We start from the raw sequence: 15,636 nt of genomic DNA on the forward strand, positions 1-15,636 counted from the left end.
TGTGTTGTCTCATATGCTAGTTGAAGTCACTGGTTGAAGGATTTCTCCTTTTATTATGATGCCATTGCCTTGCATGAAACCAGATCTATTAAGTTTGCTGTATGATCAAACAAACATCATGAACCACAGAGTACCTGACTTGAGACAGGTTAAGCAGCAGTTGTGGTGGGATGGACAGGTCATCAATGTGGTAATGAGTGATATAAATTATGGGTAGAATCGGCCTTCAAAGTAATGTTTTTCTCCATTTATGAATTTTATTTCCCTCTTAATCATTATGAAGTGATATGGAGAGCAAATAGGCCTTGTACAAACCAACTTCCTTCAGCCTTGAGGGGGAACACAACAAAAGGCATAATCCCTCCAGCAGGTCGAGGGTGACCGTGTGTTTTGTTGTGACAGAAGGCTTACATGATTGCCAGAGCTACACATTTGGTAGCAATATGTGCCAAGTAGGATCATCCAAGGCAAACATGCTTAATCTCGGTGATGACGAAGACAAACACATACAAAGCTCCTGAAACTGGTACACATGCGTTTGTGCACCCTGCTCAGAAGAGGGCCACCAGAACCACGGGCCTGTTGGCCAGGTAGCTCACAATTGCCAAACAAGCTCTGTGGGAAGCCCACATGGGCCTTTCATTTTGGAACCTAGTTTTGATGACAGATTGATTAGTGTCAGCCATCACTGTTCAAAATGCAATCAAATGTCAGATTTCTTTGAGTGCTTTAAGTTAATGTTTAAAATATTAATTTTGTTTCGCACACTTTGGTTACTTTGTCTTCTTAAGTCAATCCAAGTGAAGTCAATCCTATGGGCAAATGTTAATTGCACCATGACAGGTCAGCTGTAAATCACAGGGCAAACACAGAGTAACAATCAATCATATTCAGATCTATAGGCACCTATGATCCTAAAAGGCATGTTTTCTGATTGTGGGAGGAAATAATAGCACCATAGAAAAAAAAAAACATGGAGGCGCAGGAGGGTTATGTAAAGGAAACAGAGAAAGACAGCTACACAAAGACAACAGTATCAAGACTATCCCCATCTCTGGCTCCAGCCAAAGCAAAGGTCAACAGGTTTACAATGGAGATCTCCAGGGCATAATGGTGCAACAGGCCTGGAAGTAAGTTTCTTGTAAGCTCAGAAGAGACTTAGGGGAGAAGTCTGGGAACATTACGAAGTCCAGTGGGAGTTCTGTAGCTCGTTAGCATGCTTGTGATTTGGAAAAGCCGGTGTTGCAAGTCATTGTCAGGCCTGAGGCATCAGCACTTCAACACTTCCTACTAAACCAGATCCCAAAGGGCACAACCAACAGAGAGTTTGTAGTGTTTCATAAACAAACAGGCAGCTCCACAATACATACAAACAACAATTTTTTTTTAATTAAAAGGGACCTAAGAGACACATCAGCTGACTACTAAAAACCCCTACTGATTAAAAAAAATACAATAACACCAAATTAAATATCACACAGCTCAGCGCATGGCTAAATCAGGTGTGGTAATAGTTTGATCAGCTGTCAAAAGTGTGACTTTAATTCTCTTATTAAAACACAGACATATTTTTCAAAATAGTATGACAGTTTGAAGTCAAATGTAAATATTGTCAATATAATTTAGTAGAAGATCATGAATATTGATTGAGGATTGTCCTTGAATGATTGGATTACGTCACCTTTTGGACAAATGAAGAATGATGGTTCAAATCAAACCATAACTTTCATAGAGTTGTGACTGTGTACATAAAAATAAGATTTCAACTTATCCCATATCTTCAAACACTTTAAGTACAAATACATCAGATGATTAAAGTAAGGCATTTGTAATTTGAAGTTAAGGAGTTAAATGAGTAGGCTATGTCAGGGGAAAAAAATACACATCACATGCACACAGAGGGAGAAACTGCAAACTTCACATCGAAACTTCCTCAAACCCAAACAACATTCTAGCAGGAACCTATGCCTATAACCTGCTATGGGCCAAAAGTGCAAACCCAAACAACACTATACATACCTATGCTCATACAGTAACCCAATAAATGGATATTCTTAAGCTGCCAAAAAGTAGAATCATAGATACGTTTCTTTTTGAATGTATAAGGAGATGTGTCTGAGTCCAGGCTTTGTTCGGTGCACTTCAGAGTTTATCTCTAATATTATACTATATACAGAGAAGGGAAAGTCAATATTTAGATAGAGCGGCTGCCTATAAGTTTAACTGTCCATATAATAGCACTGGAGCCAATCCTACCTGACCATGGATGAAGTTGTAGTACATCCTGAACAGGTCACTGGCTCATCACAGGGCAATGAGACAAGAGACAGACAATCTGTCTCACACAAATTCACTGTCACAAGGTGAATTAACTACAAGCCGAAACCAACCAACCTCAGATGAACGCAAAGAAAACATTCCAAAGAAAAACAAAGAACTACACCACAACTAAATAAGTAAGTAAATAAATGAATGAATGAATAAAAGAATGAATGAACAAATACAGTAAATAAGTAAATAGATAGATAGATAGATAGATGGATAGATAGATAGATAGATAAATGATCCCGTTAATAATTCAATTTAACTGGATGTACTTCAAGTAATGGGCTGCTGTTGTGCCAGGGGTCAAAGGCCTTGATCATAATGGTAGCTTAGCAACTACAGCATTCAAACATGTTACTCTCCAAACACAAGCATGCCACTCCAACTTCTAGGCCACCAACCTAAATGAAAAGCAAACTTCTGTCATAAAAATGAATTTTACTGAATGCATGAAGCAATTTATTTTCTATTATGTGTATTGATATGCTTTTTTTTTTTTGTAACAATGCATTGTATTACATTTAATGTTATTCTAAGTGATCTCAGAAAGTCAAGAAATCATAGCAACTTAAATTTAATAACTCATCACAACCATGACAAGACCTAGGATCCATGACACAGAACCATGGCAGCCTAAGAACTAGGCTGTCCTTTCTCTCTTATCTCTGATTGGATAGTGGAGATCCAGTGGGCACTGCCATCAGCAAAGATATTGGAACTTCACATTTAAATCTGTTTTGAGCCTGGCCTCAGTTACTTTGCCTAATCAGTGAGAAGAAAATGTCATTGCTGACAGCAAGGCTGGTGTACATAGGGATCCTGTTGACATTCGAGATACTGGCAGAGGAGGAGAAGGAAGGTCCTCTCTGCCAGATACTAGAGAGTCCTGAGTTTCCACTGTTATCGAAAGAAGGGGATGTCATGATCGGAGGAGCCTTTTCTATCCACAGTAGAGTCACACAACCTTCACTTTCCTTTACAGAGAAACCTCCACGTCTAAGGTGTTCAAGGTAATTATTATGTCAAAAAGAAAGCACTGTTTAATGGGTTTTTGACTAATGAACACATTTGTACTTTTCTTCTTCTTGTGGCAGCACCAACCTGAGGGAGTTTCGCTTTGCACAAAGCATGATATTTGCTATAAAGGAAATAAACAAAAGTGCATTTCTTCTTCCCAATGTTACTATTGGATATCGTATTTATGACAACTGTGGCTCAACACTGTCCTCAATGCGTGCGGTGATGGCTCTACTCAATGGTGATGAGTGGACTTCAGAAAAGAGCTGCTCAGGTCAATCTGCTGTCAATGTGATTATAGGAGAGTCCGAATCTTCTTCAACCATCGTCTTGTCACGTACCACTGGACCTTTTAAGATACCTGTGGTAAGAACTACATTAATAGATGTCAACGTGTAAATTATGTTCAAACTGTTCTTACTCTGTCACATTCATGTGTGCCCCTGCCATGTAAACTCAGATAAGTCACTCAGCTACCTGTGAGTGTTTGAGTAGCAGGAAGGAGTATCCCTCTTTCTTCCGAACCATTGCCAGCGATCTGCACCAAAGCCGAGCCCTCGCACAGTTGGTCAAGCACTTTGGCTGGACTTGGGTTGGGGCAGTCAACAGTGACAGTGACTACGGCAACAACGGCATGGCCATCTTTCTCGCAGCAGCTCAAGAGGAGGGAGTGTGTGTGGAGTATTCAGAGAAATTTAACCGGGCAGAACCTCAAAAACTTCTGAAAGTGGTCGAAGTGATTCGAAAAAGCACTGCTCGAGTCATTGTTGGTTTCTTGGCTCATGTAGAAATGAATAACCTGTTAGACCAGCTGAGTCTGCACAACATCACAGGCCGACAATTTATCGGTGTGGAGGCCTGGATAACAGCCGACAGCCTGGTGACTCCCACCAGCTTTAGTGTGCTCGGAGGTTCATTGGGGTTTGCGGTGCAAAAAGCCAACATCAGCGACATGAAGAATTTTTTGACAAAAGACTTTTGGGAGACAGAATTTCAGTGCGAGGAGGCGGCTGATGACAGTGTGGCAAAAATAGCAAATTGCAGAGAAAACCAGGATCTAATTGAGCTGAAAGATTACAACGATGACGTGGCCGAGCTGAGATATTCTGCTAACATATACAAAGCAATCTATGCAGTTGCTCATTCTCTGCAGAGTATTCTGAAGTGCTCTGACAATCAGGGCTGTGACAAAGCAGTGAAGGTCACGCCTGAGCAGGTAAAATAAATTACTGCATTTTATTTGTTCTTCCACGTTTCTTCCAAACTGATACTAGCGATACACACTACTATCTGATACTAATAGGAAATAGATGTGTTTAGCAGGGGGATGGCATTTGTGAGGATTCCAGAATTTGTGGGAGTTCTGAAATATGTTAGTTTCACAATGTGAGAGAGTTCTACAATGTGTATAACTTCTGAGACTTTTTGAACGTTTGAGTATTCCACACTTGTGGGGAGTTCTAAAGTGTGTGAAGACTTTAGAATATGTGACCCCCCCTAGAGTTTCAAGAGTTTTCTTTTAGAGTTCCAGAATTTGTGAGCATCTGTTGAAATACCATAGAATAGGTTATGATAAAAATATTACATTTCCAGGTATTCAAATATTTGCCCTATAAAGGATGAAGTGTTTTGTTTTGTTTTGTTTTTGCTTTTGTTTCTTTTGTCTGTCTTCAGGTAGTGGAGTCACTGAAGCAAGTAAATTTTACCATCAAGAATGGAGAGCAGGTATGGTTTGATAGCAGTGGAGCAGCTGCAGCAAAGTACGAGGTGGTGAATTGGCAGCGTGGGTCAGATGGATCCATTCACTTTAAACCGGTTGGATACTACGATGCCTCCCTGCCTCATGGAAAGATGTTTGTTCTTCAGCCTGAAGCTATAATGTGGCCCGGAGGAAACAATGAGGTGAATGTCATATGAGACAGTTTTGACATTACACTCTCGACAGATTGTTTAAAACATCTATTTCTATTTGTTTCTAAGCCCCCAGTGTCAGTGTGCAGTGACAGCTGTCACCCAGGAACATACAAAGTCCTTCAGAAAGGAAAGCCTATCTGCTGCTATGACTGCATTTTATGTGCTGATGGCGAAATAAGCAACTCTACAGGTACTATAGTGCTGAGTTACAATTTACATGTACTGTTTTCTTACTGCAGTCTGTGCATTGTGATAAAATTTGCTATGGCAGGCTTACAGTCTCTCATTTATATATTTTGGATGTAACTCATTGAATAATAGTGACAATATTTTGATTACAGATTCAAATGACTGCAAAAAGTGCCCCGGGGAGTATTGGTCCAATCAAAACAGAGATGCGTGCATATTAAAAACTGTTGAGTTCCTGTCCTTCACTGAAGTAATGGGTCAAATACTTGTGTTTTTCACTTTGTTTGGAGTGCTCCTGACAATTGCAGTGGGTATTCTGTTTCTAATCAATAAGGACACGCCATTGGTAAAGGCCAATAACTCCGAGCTGAGCTTCCTGCTGCTCTTCTCTTTGACTCTGTGTTTTCTGTGTTCTCTGACCTTCATGGGCCGGCCCTCTGAGTGGTCCTGCATGCTGAGACACACAGCGTTTGGCATCACCTTTGTCCTCTGTATCTCTTGTATCCTGGGGAAGACAATAGTGGTGTTAATGGCTTTTAGAGCAACTCTTCCAGGCAGTAATGTCATGAAATGGTTTGGGCCTGCGCAACAGAGAGTGAGTGTGTTGGCTTTCACTCTTATACAGGTCCTAATTTGCATACTGTGGCTCACAATCAACCCTCCTTTTCCCTTAAAAAATATGAACTACTACAAGGAGAAGATTATCCTCGAGTGCGCACTTGGATCACCTGTGGGGTTCTGGGCCGTGCTTGGATATATCGGACTTTTAGCCGTTCTATGCTTTGTGCTTGCATTTTTGGCACGGAAACTTCCTGATAATTTCAATGAAGCTAAATTTATCACTTTCAGCATGTTGATATTCTGTGCAGTGTGGATCACCTTCATTCCTGCTTATGTCAGCTCACCTGGAAAGCTCACTGTAGCTGTGGAAATTTTTGCTATTCTGGCCTCCAGTTATGGGCTCCTCTTTTGTATATTTGCACCAAAATGTTTTATTATTGTTGTGAAACCTGAACTTAACACAAAGAAACATCTCATGGGGAAAAATACAGTCTGAATAAATATAGTCAGATAAAAAGAACTATATATTAATAGCTTCATATTTTGTGTCTATTAGAATATCTGTATTTTCGAAACTGAATTAAAAGTCAAATTCCAGCATTCAAGTTAAATATGTAATGTATTAACTTTGTGACAAATGTTTCTGGAAAATAAACCTTTGTAATCAACTTGTGCTAACTATATAAAACTCCATTTCATTTAACACAAATAAAAACAATGATGCAAAGACATCCACCGCTCTCTGTGTCTTCATTTTGATAACCACAACTGAGACATACAGAAAGGCTACTCAGCATTTACTTTGTTTTATTCATGGTCAACAAGTCACAAACACTTTCACCTTAGACACAGTTGGAAATGTTGGACACTTAAGTTCAAACTCAGTGTGGATGAAAAACAAAAGGTAGACATAAAATGTTTCGCTTTTATCTTTCAAGCATCTATTTAATCACAGAATTTGAGCTGAAACATGGAAGTTTGGAGTTTGTGGCCACATGATCACTGTGTTCTCATTAGAATCACATTTTTCTTTTGAGCTGCCAATGTTTGACAAACCAAGTCATATACTCAACAATTCAGAATAAACTATATTTCACATCAAGTATAGATAAAATGTTTTCAAACAGAAAGGCCTGTACAGAAGCTATATATATATATATATATATATATATATATATATATATATATATATATATATATATATATATATATATATATATATATATATATATATATACAACGTTTGGAATTCCCTGATATTAATCATGCCTCACATACATCTTCTAGCCACATGCTGGCATTTTTGCACACCTGACCACAGAATAAGAAAGCATACTTTTTTTAAACCCCTTGGGAAAATTCATTCTCAGCTTTTAGCCCATCCACCTTATAGCTACCCTGCAAGCACACTGCTGCAGTGTGACAGGGAGCATGCTACAATCTATCGTGGTAAATAATAAAACACAGTTGTTTATTAATTCACTTATCAAACAAATATAATTCTGAACAGGTTTTATTTTTTCATACGAATCAATCCACATGAATCAATTGATAATTAAAGCCAAAATGTATTTGTGTATTACAGCTCAGCATTTAATGATATTCACTTTTATCATATGGCCTCACTTGATATTATTTTTTTCATCAACATAAAGAAGAAAATACATTATTTTTATTCATAAATATTTTTTATTCATAAAATACATACATACACCCACTTTCATAAACCCAAATAAAATTCACCAATTTCCCCTGTTTAGCTTTCTTATCCAAACATTTAAAGACCCTCAAACAAGTTTCATACATGACTGACATTGCTGTGATTTTCAAATATCCCAATACAATATTAAGGTAATAATTCAAAACAACTAATTCAGAGGCTGACTGAGCTATTTCTAGACACCATGGTTATGATTATATCATGTTTGTAACATGTTTCCTCCTCTCAAATGAAACGTAGCTTGACATCATCATGGTCTGATTTGATAAAAAGGCTTCGGTCATCATCATCATCATCATCATATCGAGAGCATTGCAGCTTTCAGTTTTTCTGCTTCTGTGTTGTAAAAGATGTGTGACTCCATCCGTGTGATGTTTATGTTTCTGGTTGTTACAGGAGCCTTCGGAGCAGCAGAGGACAGAGCTGTGTGTAAAATGCTGGGAAGCCCCGATGTTCCACTCTTGTCTCAGAAAGGTGATATTACTATCGGAGGAGCTTTTTCCATCCATACTCACATTTCAAAGCCTTCACTGTCCCTGAAAAATACACCAAAGCCTCTCGTCTGCTCCAGGTACCAATTTATGCATCACCTTGCTTTTCTATTTCGTGCAATAAGGGGTTTTTCAAAATTTGATTTCTCACAATTTTTTAGGATAAATTTGAGTGAATTTCGTTTTGCACAAACAATGATTTTTGCAATTGAAGAGATCAACAATAGCAGCTCTCTACTGCCTAACATCTCAATTGGATATAAGGTGTTTGACACCTGTGGCTCAACACTGCATTCGACACGTGCAGCGATGGGTCTGATGAATGGACAGGAAAGGACTGTGGGACAACACTGCTCTGGTCAGTCATTTGTGCATGTCATTATTGGAGCCTCTGAGTCCTCGTCAACCATTGTGCTGTTACAACTTTCAGGGATTTTCCAAATACCTGTGGTAAATATTGACATATTTGTGTTATATCGGGTTGAGTTGTAGGCTTATATATGTTAGCTTAATCAGCATATGCTAAAAGAAGATCTTGCAAAACAAAGTTTCAGAGTTACTCCAATGAAATGACAATGAAACTCCCCAATTCACACCAAATTTAAAATACATTTTTAAATTCTCTTTTTTAGATTGTGTTTTAATTTATGCTCAAAAACTGTGCATTTGCCTACTCAGGTCCTCACGGATCCTTTGTTTGCCCTTTACCCTGCTAGGTCAGCCATTTTGCCACTTGTGCTTGCTTGAGTAACAGGAAGGAGTATCCATCCTTCTTCAGAACCATCCCCAGTGACTACTATCAGAGCAGAGCCCTAGCAAAGCTGGTAAAGAACTTTGGATGGACTTGGATTGGGGCAGTCAGGAGTGACAATGACTATGGTAATAATGGAATGGCAACGTTTATCACAGCTGCAAACCAGGAGGGGGTTTGTGTCGAGTATTCTGAGGCCATTTCAAGGACTGACTCCGATGAAGACGTTGCGAGGGTGGTCCAAATGATACGCAGAGGCAGTGCAAGAGTTTTGATTGCCTTCCTTGCACAGAGCGAGATGAACATTCTACTTGAGGAAGCCCTGAAGCAGAACTTGACTGGGTTGCAGTGGGTGGGCAGTGAGTCTTGGATTACAGCAGGCCATTTGGCTAATAAGAGGTATGCTGGCATTCTAATGGGAGCTCTGGGTTTCACCATCAGAAAGACTAAGATCAAAGGTCTGCAGGAATTTCTTTTGAAGATTAACCCGAGTCAGGACCCTCATAATAACCTGCTAAAGGAGTTCTGGGAATCAGCCTTTAATTGCAGCATTCAATCCAGTCTCAATGGCCAGAGTCAATGCTCTGGTTCTGAGAGTCTCCGGGAACTAAACAATTCCTTCACTGATGTGTCAGAACTAAGAATTTCAAATAATGTGTATAAAGCAGTTTATGCTGCAGCTCATGCAATGCACACCTTGTTAAAATGTGGACAAAGTGGTAAAGCACTTAATCACACATGTGTCTGGAGAGATGATATAGATCAAAATCAGGTGAGGGATCATCTTCATAAAATCAGTACAAAAAATGTACTTATAGTTTACTGAATGCTAAGTGATTCATCGTAATCTGCTTTCATAGATTGTGAAACACCTCCAAGATGTGAACTTTACTCTTCAATCAGGGGAAAAGGTGTATTTTGATGAGAATGGAGACCCTGCTGCGACCTACGAGCTGGTGAACTGGCAGACAAACCGGGTGGGAGATGCTGTATTTGTGACTGTAGGAAGCTACGACGCTTCACTACCAAACGGAAGACAGTTTACCATGCAAGGAATAAATATTACATGGGTTAAGGGATCCCTAAAGGTATGTATTAAAAAAAAACTGCGGTAAAGAAGATTTGCTTTTCTATGCATGGCAAAAGATCATTCTGGAAGACTGAGGAAACCATGACAAGCTTTTAAAAAAACGACTCAGATATTTAGACATTACACTTAAATAATATTTTATAATTTTTTGTAATTGAAGTACTCAGTCATGCAAATTATTTCTCGTTGAGCAACATGTAAGTTCAAGAGTTCAATTAAAGCTAAAATCAAATTTGAAAAGATGAAAACAAACAAAAGCGCATTTATTGTATATTTTCTTTCAATGTTAAAAATATATTTATATTTGAAAGAGATTACAAGCGTTGACACATTAAGTTTTAATTTTGTTGTAGAGGCCACTGTCAGTCTGCAGTAAGAGCTGTCCAACGGGTTTCCGACAGGCCATGATTAAAGGAAAACCAATCTGCTGTTTCTCCTGTATCGCCTGTGCTGCTGGAGAAATCAGTAACTCAAGCAGTAAGTAAAGTCTTTCCTATCATTTCTTACAATTTATAATGTTATAGCTTTAATGTAAATCATAAAACATATAAACAGTTTCCATATCAAATCTTTCAGCAATATATAAACATAATTCAGTTTTGCATGCTTTTCATTCAGATTCTGCAGAGTGTTCTCGGTGTCCATTGGAGTACTGGTCAAATGAAAATCACAGTCAGTGTATTCCAAAGGTGATCGAGTTCTTATCTTTTGGAGAGACCATGGGGGCTGTTCTCACTGCGTTCTCTTTGTTGGGAGCTTCTCTAACTTTGGCGGTGTCATGTGTCTTCTTTCGGTTTCGTCACACACCTCTCGTCAAGGCCAGTAACTCAGAGCTGAGCTTTCTGTTGCTCTTCTCCTTAACCCTGTGTTTCCTGTGCGCCCTGACCTTCATTGGCCAGCCAACCGAGTGGTCCTGTATGCTGCGACACTCAGCTTTCAGCATTACATTTGCCTTATGCATGTCATGTATCTTGGCTAAAACCATAGCAGTGGTGAGAGCCTTTAAAACCACAACGCCAACAAATACAGTCCCTCAGTGTTCTGCTCCACTTCAGAGAACAAGTGTATTCAGCTGCACTTTCCTCCAGGTGTTGCTTTGTGTATTGTGGTTAACGATTGCCCCACCATTCCCCTACAAAAACACAGCTCATGCCATTGAAAGGATCATTTTAGAGTGTGATTTAGGCTCGCCTGTAGGGTTCTGGTCCCTGTTGGGGTATATAGGACTTCTGGCTTTGCTGTGCTTTATTCTCGCTTTTTTGGCTCGAAAGCTGCCTGATAATTTCAATGAAGCCAAATTCATCACATTTAGCATGCTGATATTCAGTGCAGTCTGGACCACTTTCATCCCAGCATATGTCAGCTCTCCTGGGAAGTTCACCGTAGCTGTAGAGATATTTGCGATTTTGGCTTCTAGCTTTGGGCTGTTGTTCTGTATATTTGCCCCCAAATGTTATATTTTACTTCTGAAACCAGAGAGAAATACCAAACAACATATGATGGAAAGAAATCAGTCAAAATCAGTATAAATGAATATATAGTCTGTGATGTTAGTGTCAGTGTATTGGTAGTATAATTAAAAAAAAAATTTAAATTTGGAATTTAATGTAATATACATTTTTCAAAACTTGTCAGAATTACATTTTTAACTGACTTTAAAAATGTATTTAATTTTTTTTAAATTAATGAACTTCAATTTAATATCTGAGCCAAATTGACATTTCAACCCAAAGCCCCTCTATACTTGAACCTTTAGTTCCAATGATGTGGGTTATTTATCAGTGTGGCACATTACCTATTTATATCTAACACTTTTTTTAGTCTCATTTAATTAATCTTTTGTTCATTTTAACAAATACACAACAAAACTCAGCACTATGACATTGTTTGTGAAAATGTATCTCCAAGTGGGTGATTTCAGTAACTCAAAAGATGAAAAATTTAAAAAGGTCCTCCAACAGGTTGATCCGGCTGTCGGTCACACCACCAGCAACACCATTGGCTGAGGGAAACATAATATTGATAAACATTGCAACCAAGCCCCTGTAGCTTTGTGATGGGAAACTCATAAAATGCTGATAGTTGAGGGAGCTTCTCTCTGGGCCTTGGGTAGCAGATGAGCAACTATGCTGCTGATAGCCGACATCCTTCTTCTTTCCCTTCTGGCTGTGAGAGGAGTAGAGCCAATGTGTCGAACATATGGGACAAAAGAACTGTCTCAGTTTTGGAAGGAGGGAGATATCAACATTGGAGGGATTTTCTCCTTCCATCAGAATCCAGTCATTGTTGATCCGACTCTTGAAGTCAACCCGGGAACAATCCATTGTGAAGGGTAAGATGCAATTAAAAAAAAAAAAAAATGTCCATGCACTATTTTTTGTTTATTCATAATATAAATATTGTATACTGTTTTGGGTTTTTTTCCTGACAAAAACACATTGTAAAACTTGTCTTTTTTTTTGTTTAGATTGGACCCAGGAGAGCTTCAGTATGCATATACTATGATGTTTGCCATTGAGGAGATCAACAACAGCTCACAGCTGTTACCAGGAGTCACACTGGGTTATAGGATCTTTGACTCTTGTCCGAGCATCCCATTGTCTATCAGAGCCTCTCTAAACCTAATGAATAGGTATAACAATGGGACCGCCGGCTGTAACAAACTCTCTAACGTGTACGCGGTCATAGGGGAAACCACATCCACTTCTACAATAGGCATTGCACGCACCATGGGACCCTTTCATATACCGGTGGTGAGTGCTCATTGCACACCCACATTGTCATGAAAAAAATGTTTTCTAGAATTTTAAGATTGTGGAATGTTGTGGAAAATCAATACTTATGCAATCAAAATATGTTTGTTTTGGCTTTCAGATCAGTCATTCAGCCACATGTGCATGTCTTAGCAATAGGAGAGACTATCCCTCCTTCTTCAGAACTATACCAAGTGACCTTTACCAGAGCAAAGCACTCGCCAAGCTTATGAAACATTTTGGCTGGACCTGGGTCGGAGCCATCAGAACTAATAGCGACTATGGAAATGGCGGCATGGCAACTTTCTTGGATGCAGCAGAACGTGAAGGCGTGTGTGTGGAATATTCTGTGGCCATTTACCGAACAGATCCCAGAAAGTGGTTCTTGGAAGTGGTGGACATCATCAAGAAATCCACATCAAAGGTGATAGTGGCGTTTGCTGATGGCACTGATCTTGACATACTTATCAAGGAGCTTCACGCTCAGAATGTGACAGGCCTGCAGTGGGTTGGAAGTGAGGGCTGGATAACATATCGTTACATTGCCTCTCCTGTAAACTATGCTGTGGTTCAGGGGGCAGTAGGCTTCGCAGCACTCAATGCTCACATCCCCGGGCTACAGGAGTTTCTAGCTGACAGCAGACCCTCCAGATCACAGGGGAATAGGGGTCTCAATGAGTTGTGGGAGATGTTGTTCAACTGCATCCTGACTCCCGCACGACAGACTCATGCTGAGGATGCACCAGGAGCATGCAATGAGAAGGAGTCCCTGAGGGACATGAAGACACGCTTCACAGATGTTTCAGATGCCAGCTTACTGAACAATGTTTACAAGGCTACATATGCTGTCGCTCATGCACTTCACTTACTTTTCAATTGTAAAGATGGAGATGGTCCATTTGAGAATAATATGTGTGCTGATAGGGGAAATGTACAACCATGGCAGGTAAATGCTTGCATCCATATCTCAAAGTAGTGATACTTGGTAATTATTGTACAACTCAATAACACCATTATCAATCACTGTACAGGTGCTGCATTACTTAACTCAAGTCAATTTCACCACAAAGATTGGTGAAAATGTGTTCTTTGATGAGTTGGGTGACCCTGTGGCACGCTATGCACTGGTGAACTGGCAGATGGATGAAACAGGGTACATACTCTTTGAAACCATTGGTTACTACGATGCTTCCCGACCGGAAGGCCAACAGTTTGAGATGAAAGAAGGTGTAAGAGCTACCTGGGCAGGGGAGAGTCTGAAGGTGAGTAAATACTGCTAAAACATTGTCATTGTTTAAATTCGCAGACCAGAACATGTATGCCACCCTCAATCACTAATTATACAGTTACATACAGGATTCAAAATACCTGAGAGATTTCCCATTTTGGCATGATTTTTTATGAACTTTTTTGATTGATTTCTGAAACAGGTGCCAAGATCTGTGTGCAGTGAGAGTTGTTTGCCAGGGACACGTCGGGCTTTTGTCAAGGGCAAGCCTATCTGCTGTTTTGATTGCATCACATGCGCTGATGGAAAATTCAGCAACAGTACAAGTGAGACAGCAGGATTAATGTCCTTTACTCTGGCGGTCGTTGTTTTTGTTTTGGGCAAGATCACTGTAGGCACTTTTTTGGTTTATTTGAAGATGTATGTGCTGTACAGCTTAAACATGTTTATGCTTTCAGATGCAGTGAAATGTGAAAAATGCCCTCCTGAATACAAGTCCAACGAAGAGAGGAATAACTGTGACATGAAAGCTATTGAGTTCCTCACGTTCACTGAGCTAATGGGTATACTGTTGGTAACCTTTTCTGTCATTGGTGCGTGCCTGGCAATAGTTGTGGCCCTGATATTTTTTTGCAACAGGAAAACTCCCATTGTCAGAGCCAACAACTCCGAGCTGAGTTTCCTGCTGCTCTTCTCTTTGACTCTGTGTTTCCTGTGCTCACTAACATTCATTGGCCGACCCTCTGAGTGGTCCTGCATGCTGCGACACACGGCGTTTGGCATCACCTTCGTTCTCTGCATATCTTGTGTACTTGGGAAAACAATTGTGGTGTTAATGGCATTTCGAGCCACACTTCCAGGCAGTAATGTGATGAAATTGTTCGGGCCTGCACAGCAGAGACTCAGCGTCTTGGGATTCACACTAATACAGGTTTTAACCTGTATACATTGGTTAACAATCAATCCCCCCTTTCCGTACAAAAACATGAGACATTACAAAGATAAGATTATACTAGAGTGTGCCCTGGGGTCACATGTAGGCTTCTGGGCTGTGTTAGGATATATAGGGCTTTTAGCTATGTTGTGTTTTGTACTTGCTTTTCTGGCCAGAAAGCTGCCTGATAATTTTAATGAGGCAAAATTTATCACTTTCAGCATGTTGATATTCTGTGCTGTCTGGATTACATTCATCCCAGCATATGTCAGCTCTCCTGGGAAGTTTACAGTCGCTGTGGAGATATTTGCTATTTTGGCTTCAAGTTATGGAATGCTTTTTTGCATTTTTTTGCCAAAGTGCTACATCATATTATTAAAACCGGAAAACAACACAAAGAAGCACATGATGGGTAAAGGGACTAGATGAGGCCTTTGAGAAAAACACTATTATAAAGTTGTTTTTTTCATTTTAAAAACCCATTTTAAGTCAATTTAAGTACTGTACTGTTATTTCTGCAAAATATAAAATGTTTGTTCTATCTAAATGACATAGCAATTTCACCAATTATGAAAAATCAATTGTTTTCTTTATGCATATGTTTTGTATGTATACAACTTTACATGCATGCAATCTGTACTGTTTAGATTTTGATACAATAAA

General features: G+C 39.5%; 3 protein-coding genes across 3 annotated transcripts; all 3 read left to right on the plus strand.

Moving 5' to 3' along the window:
- Positions 1–3,192: 3,192 nt before the first annotated feature.
- LOC308137478 (extracellular calcium-sensing receptor-like) lies at positions 3,193–6,502 on the plus strand (the record flags this gene model as incomplete). The annotated part of the gene is made up of 6 exons (XM_080506197.1): positions 3,193–3,335; positions 3,420–3,708; positions 3,803–4,558; positions 5,017–5,244; positions 5,323–5,446; positions 5,598–6,502. The coding sequence occupies exons 1-6, from the start codon at positions 3,247–3,249 to the stop codon at positions 6,500–6,502; spliced, it is 2,391 nt and encodes a 796-aa protein (XP_080362323.1). The 5' UTR covers positions 3,193–3,246.
- Positions 6,503–8,160: 1,658 nt separating this feature from the next.
- LOC308137483 (extracellular calcium-sensing receptor-like) lies at positions 8,161–11,587 on the plus strand (the record flags this gene model as incomplete). The annotated part of the gene is made up of 6 exons (XM_080506212.1): positions 8,161–8,297; positions 8,379–8,667; positions 8,934–9,740; positions 9,829–10,056; positions 10,412–10,535; positions 10,677–11,587. The coding sequence occupies 6 exons, from the start codon at positions 8,161–8,163 to the stop codon at positions 11,585–11,587; spliced, it is 2,496 nt and encodes an 831-aa protein (XP_080362338.1).
- Positions 11,588–12,184: 597 nt separating this feature from the next.
- On the plus strand, positions 12,185–15,402 carry LOC308137488 (extracellular calcium-sensing receptor-like; the record flags this gene model as incomplete). The annotated part of the gene is made up of 6 exons (XM_080506224.1): positions 12,185–12,390; positions 12,526–12,811; positions 12,933–13,757; positions 13,843–14,073; positions 14,242–14,365; positions 14,498–15,402. 6 exons carry the CDS (start codon positions 12,185–12,187, stop codon positions 15,400–15,402), a joined length of 2,577 nt encoding a protein of 858 aa, XP_080362350.1.
- Between the last annotated feature and the right edge of the window lie 234 nt (positions 15,403–15,636).

This window comes from Blennius ocellaris (assembly GCF_963422515.1).
Source record: "Blennius ocellaris genome assembly, chromosome: 2".
Classification (NCBI taxonomy): domain Eukaryota; kingdom Metazoa; phylum Chordata; class Actinopteri; order Blenniiformes; family Blenniidae; genus Blennius; species Blennius ocellaris.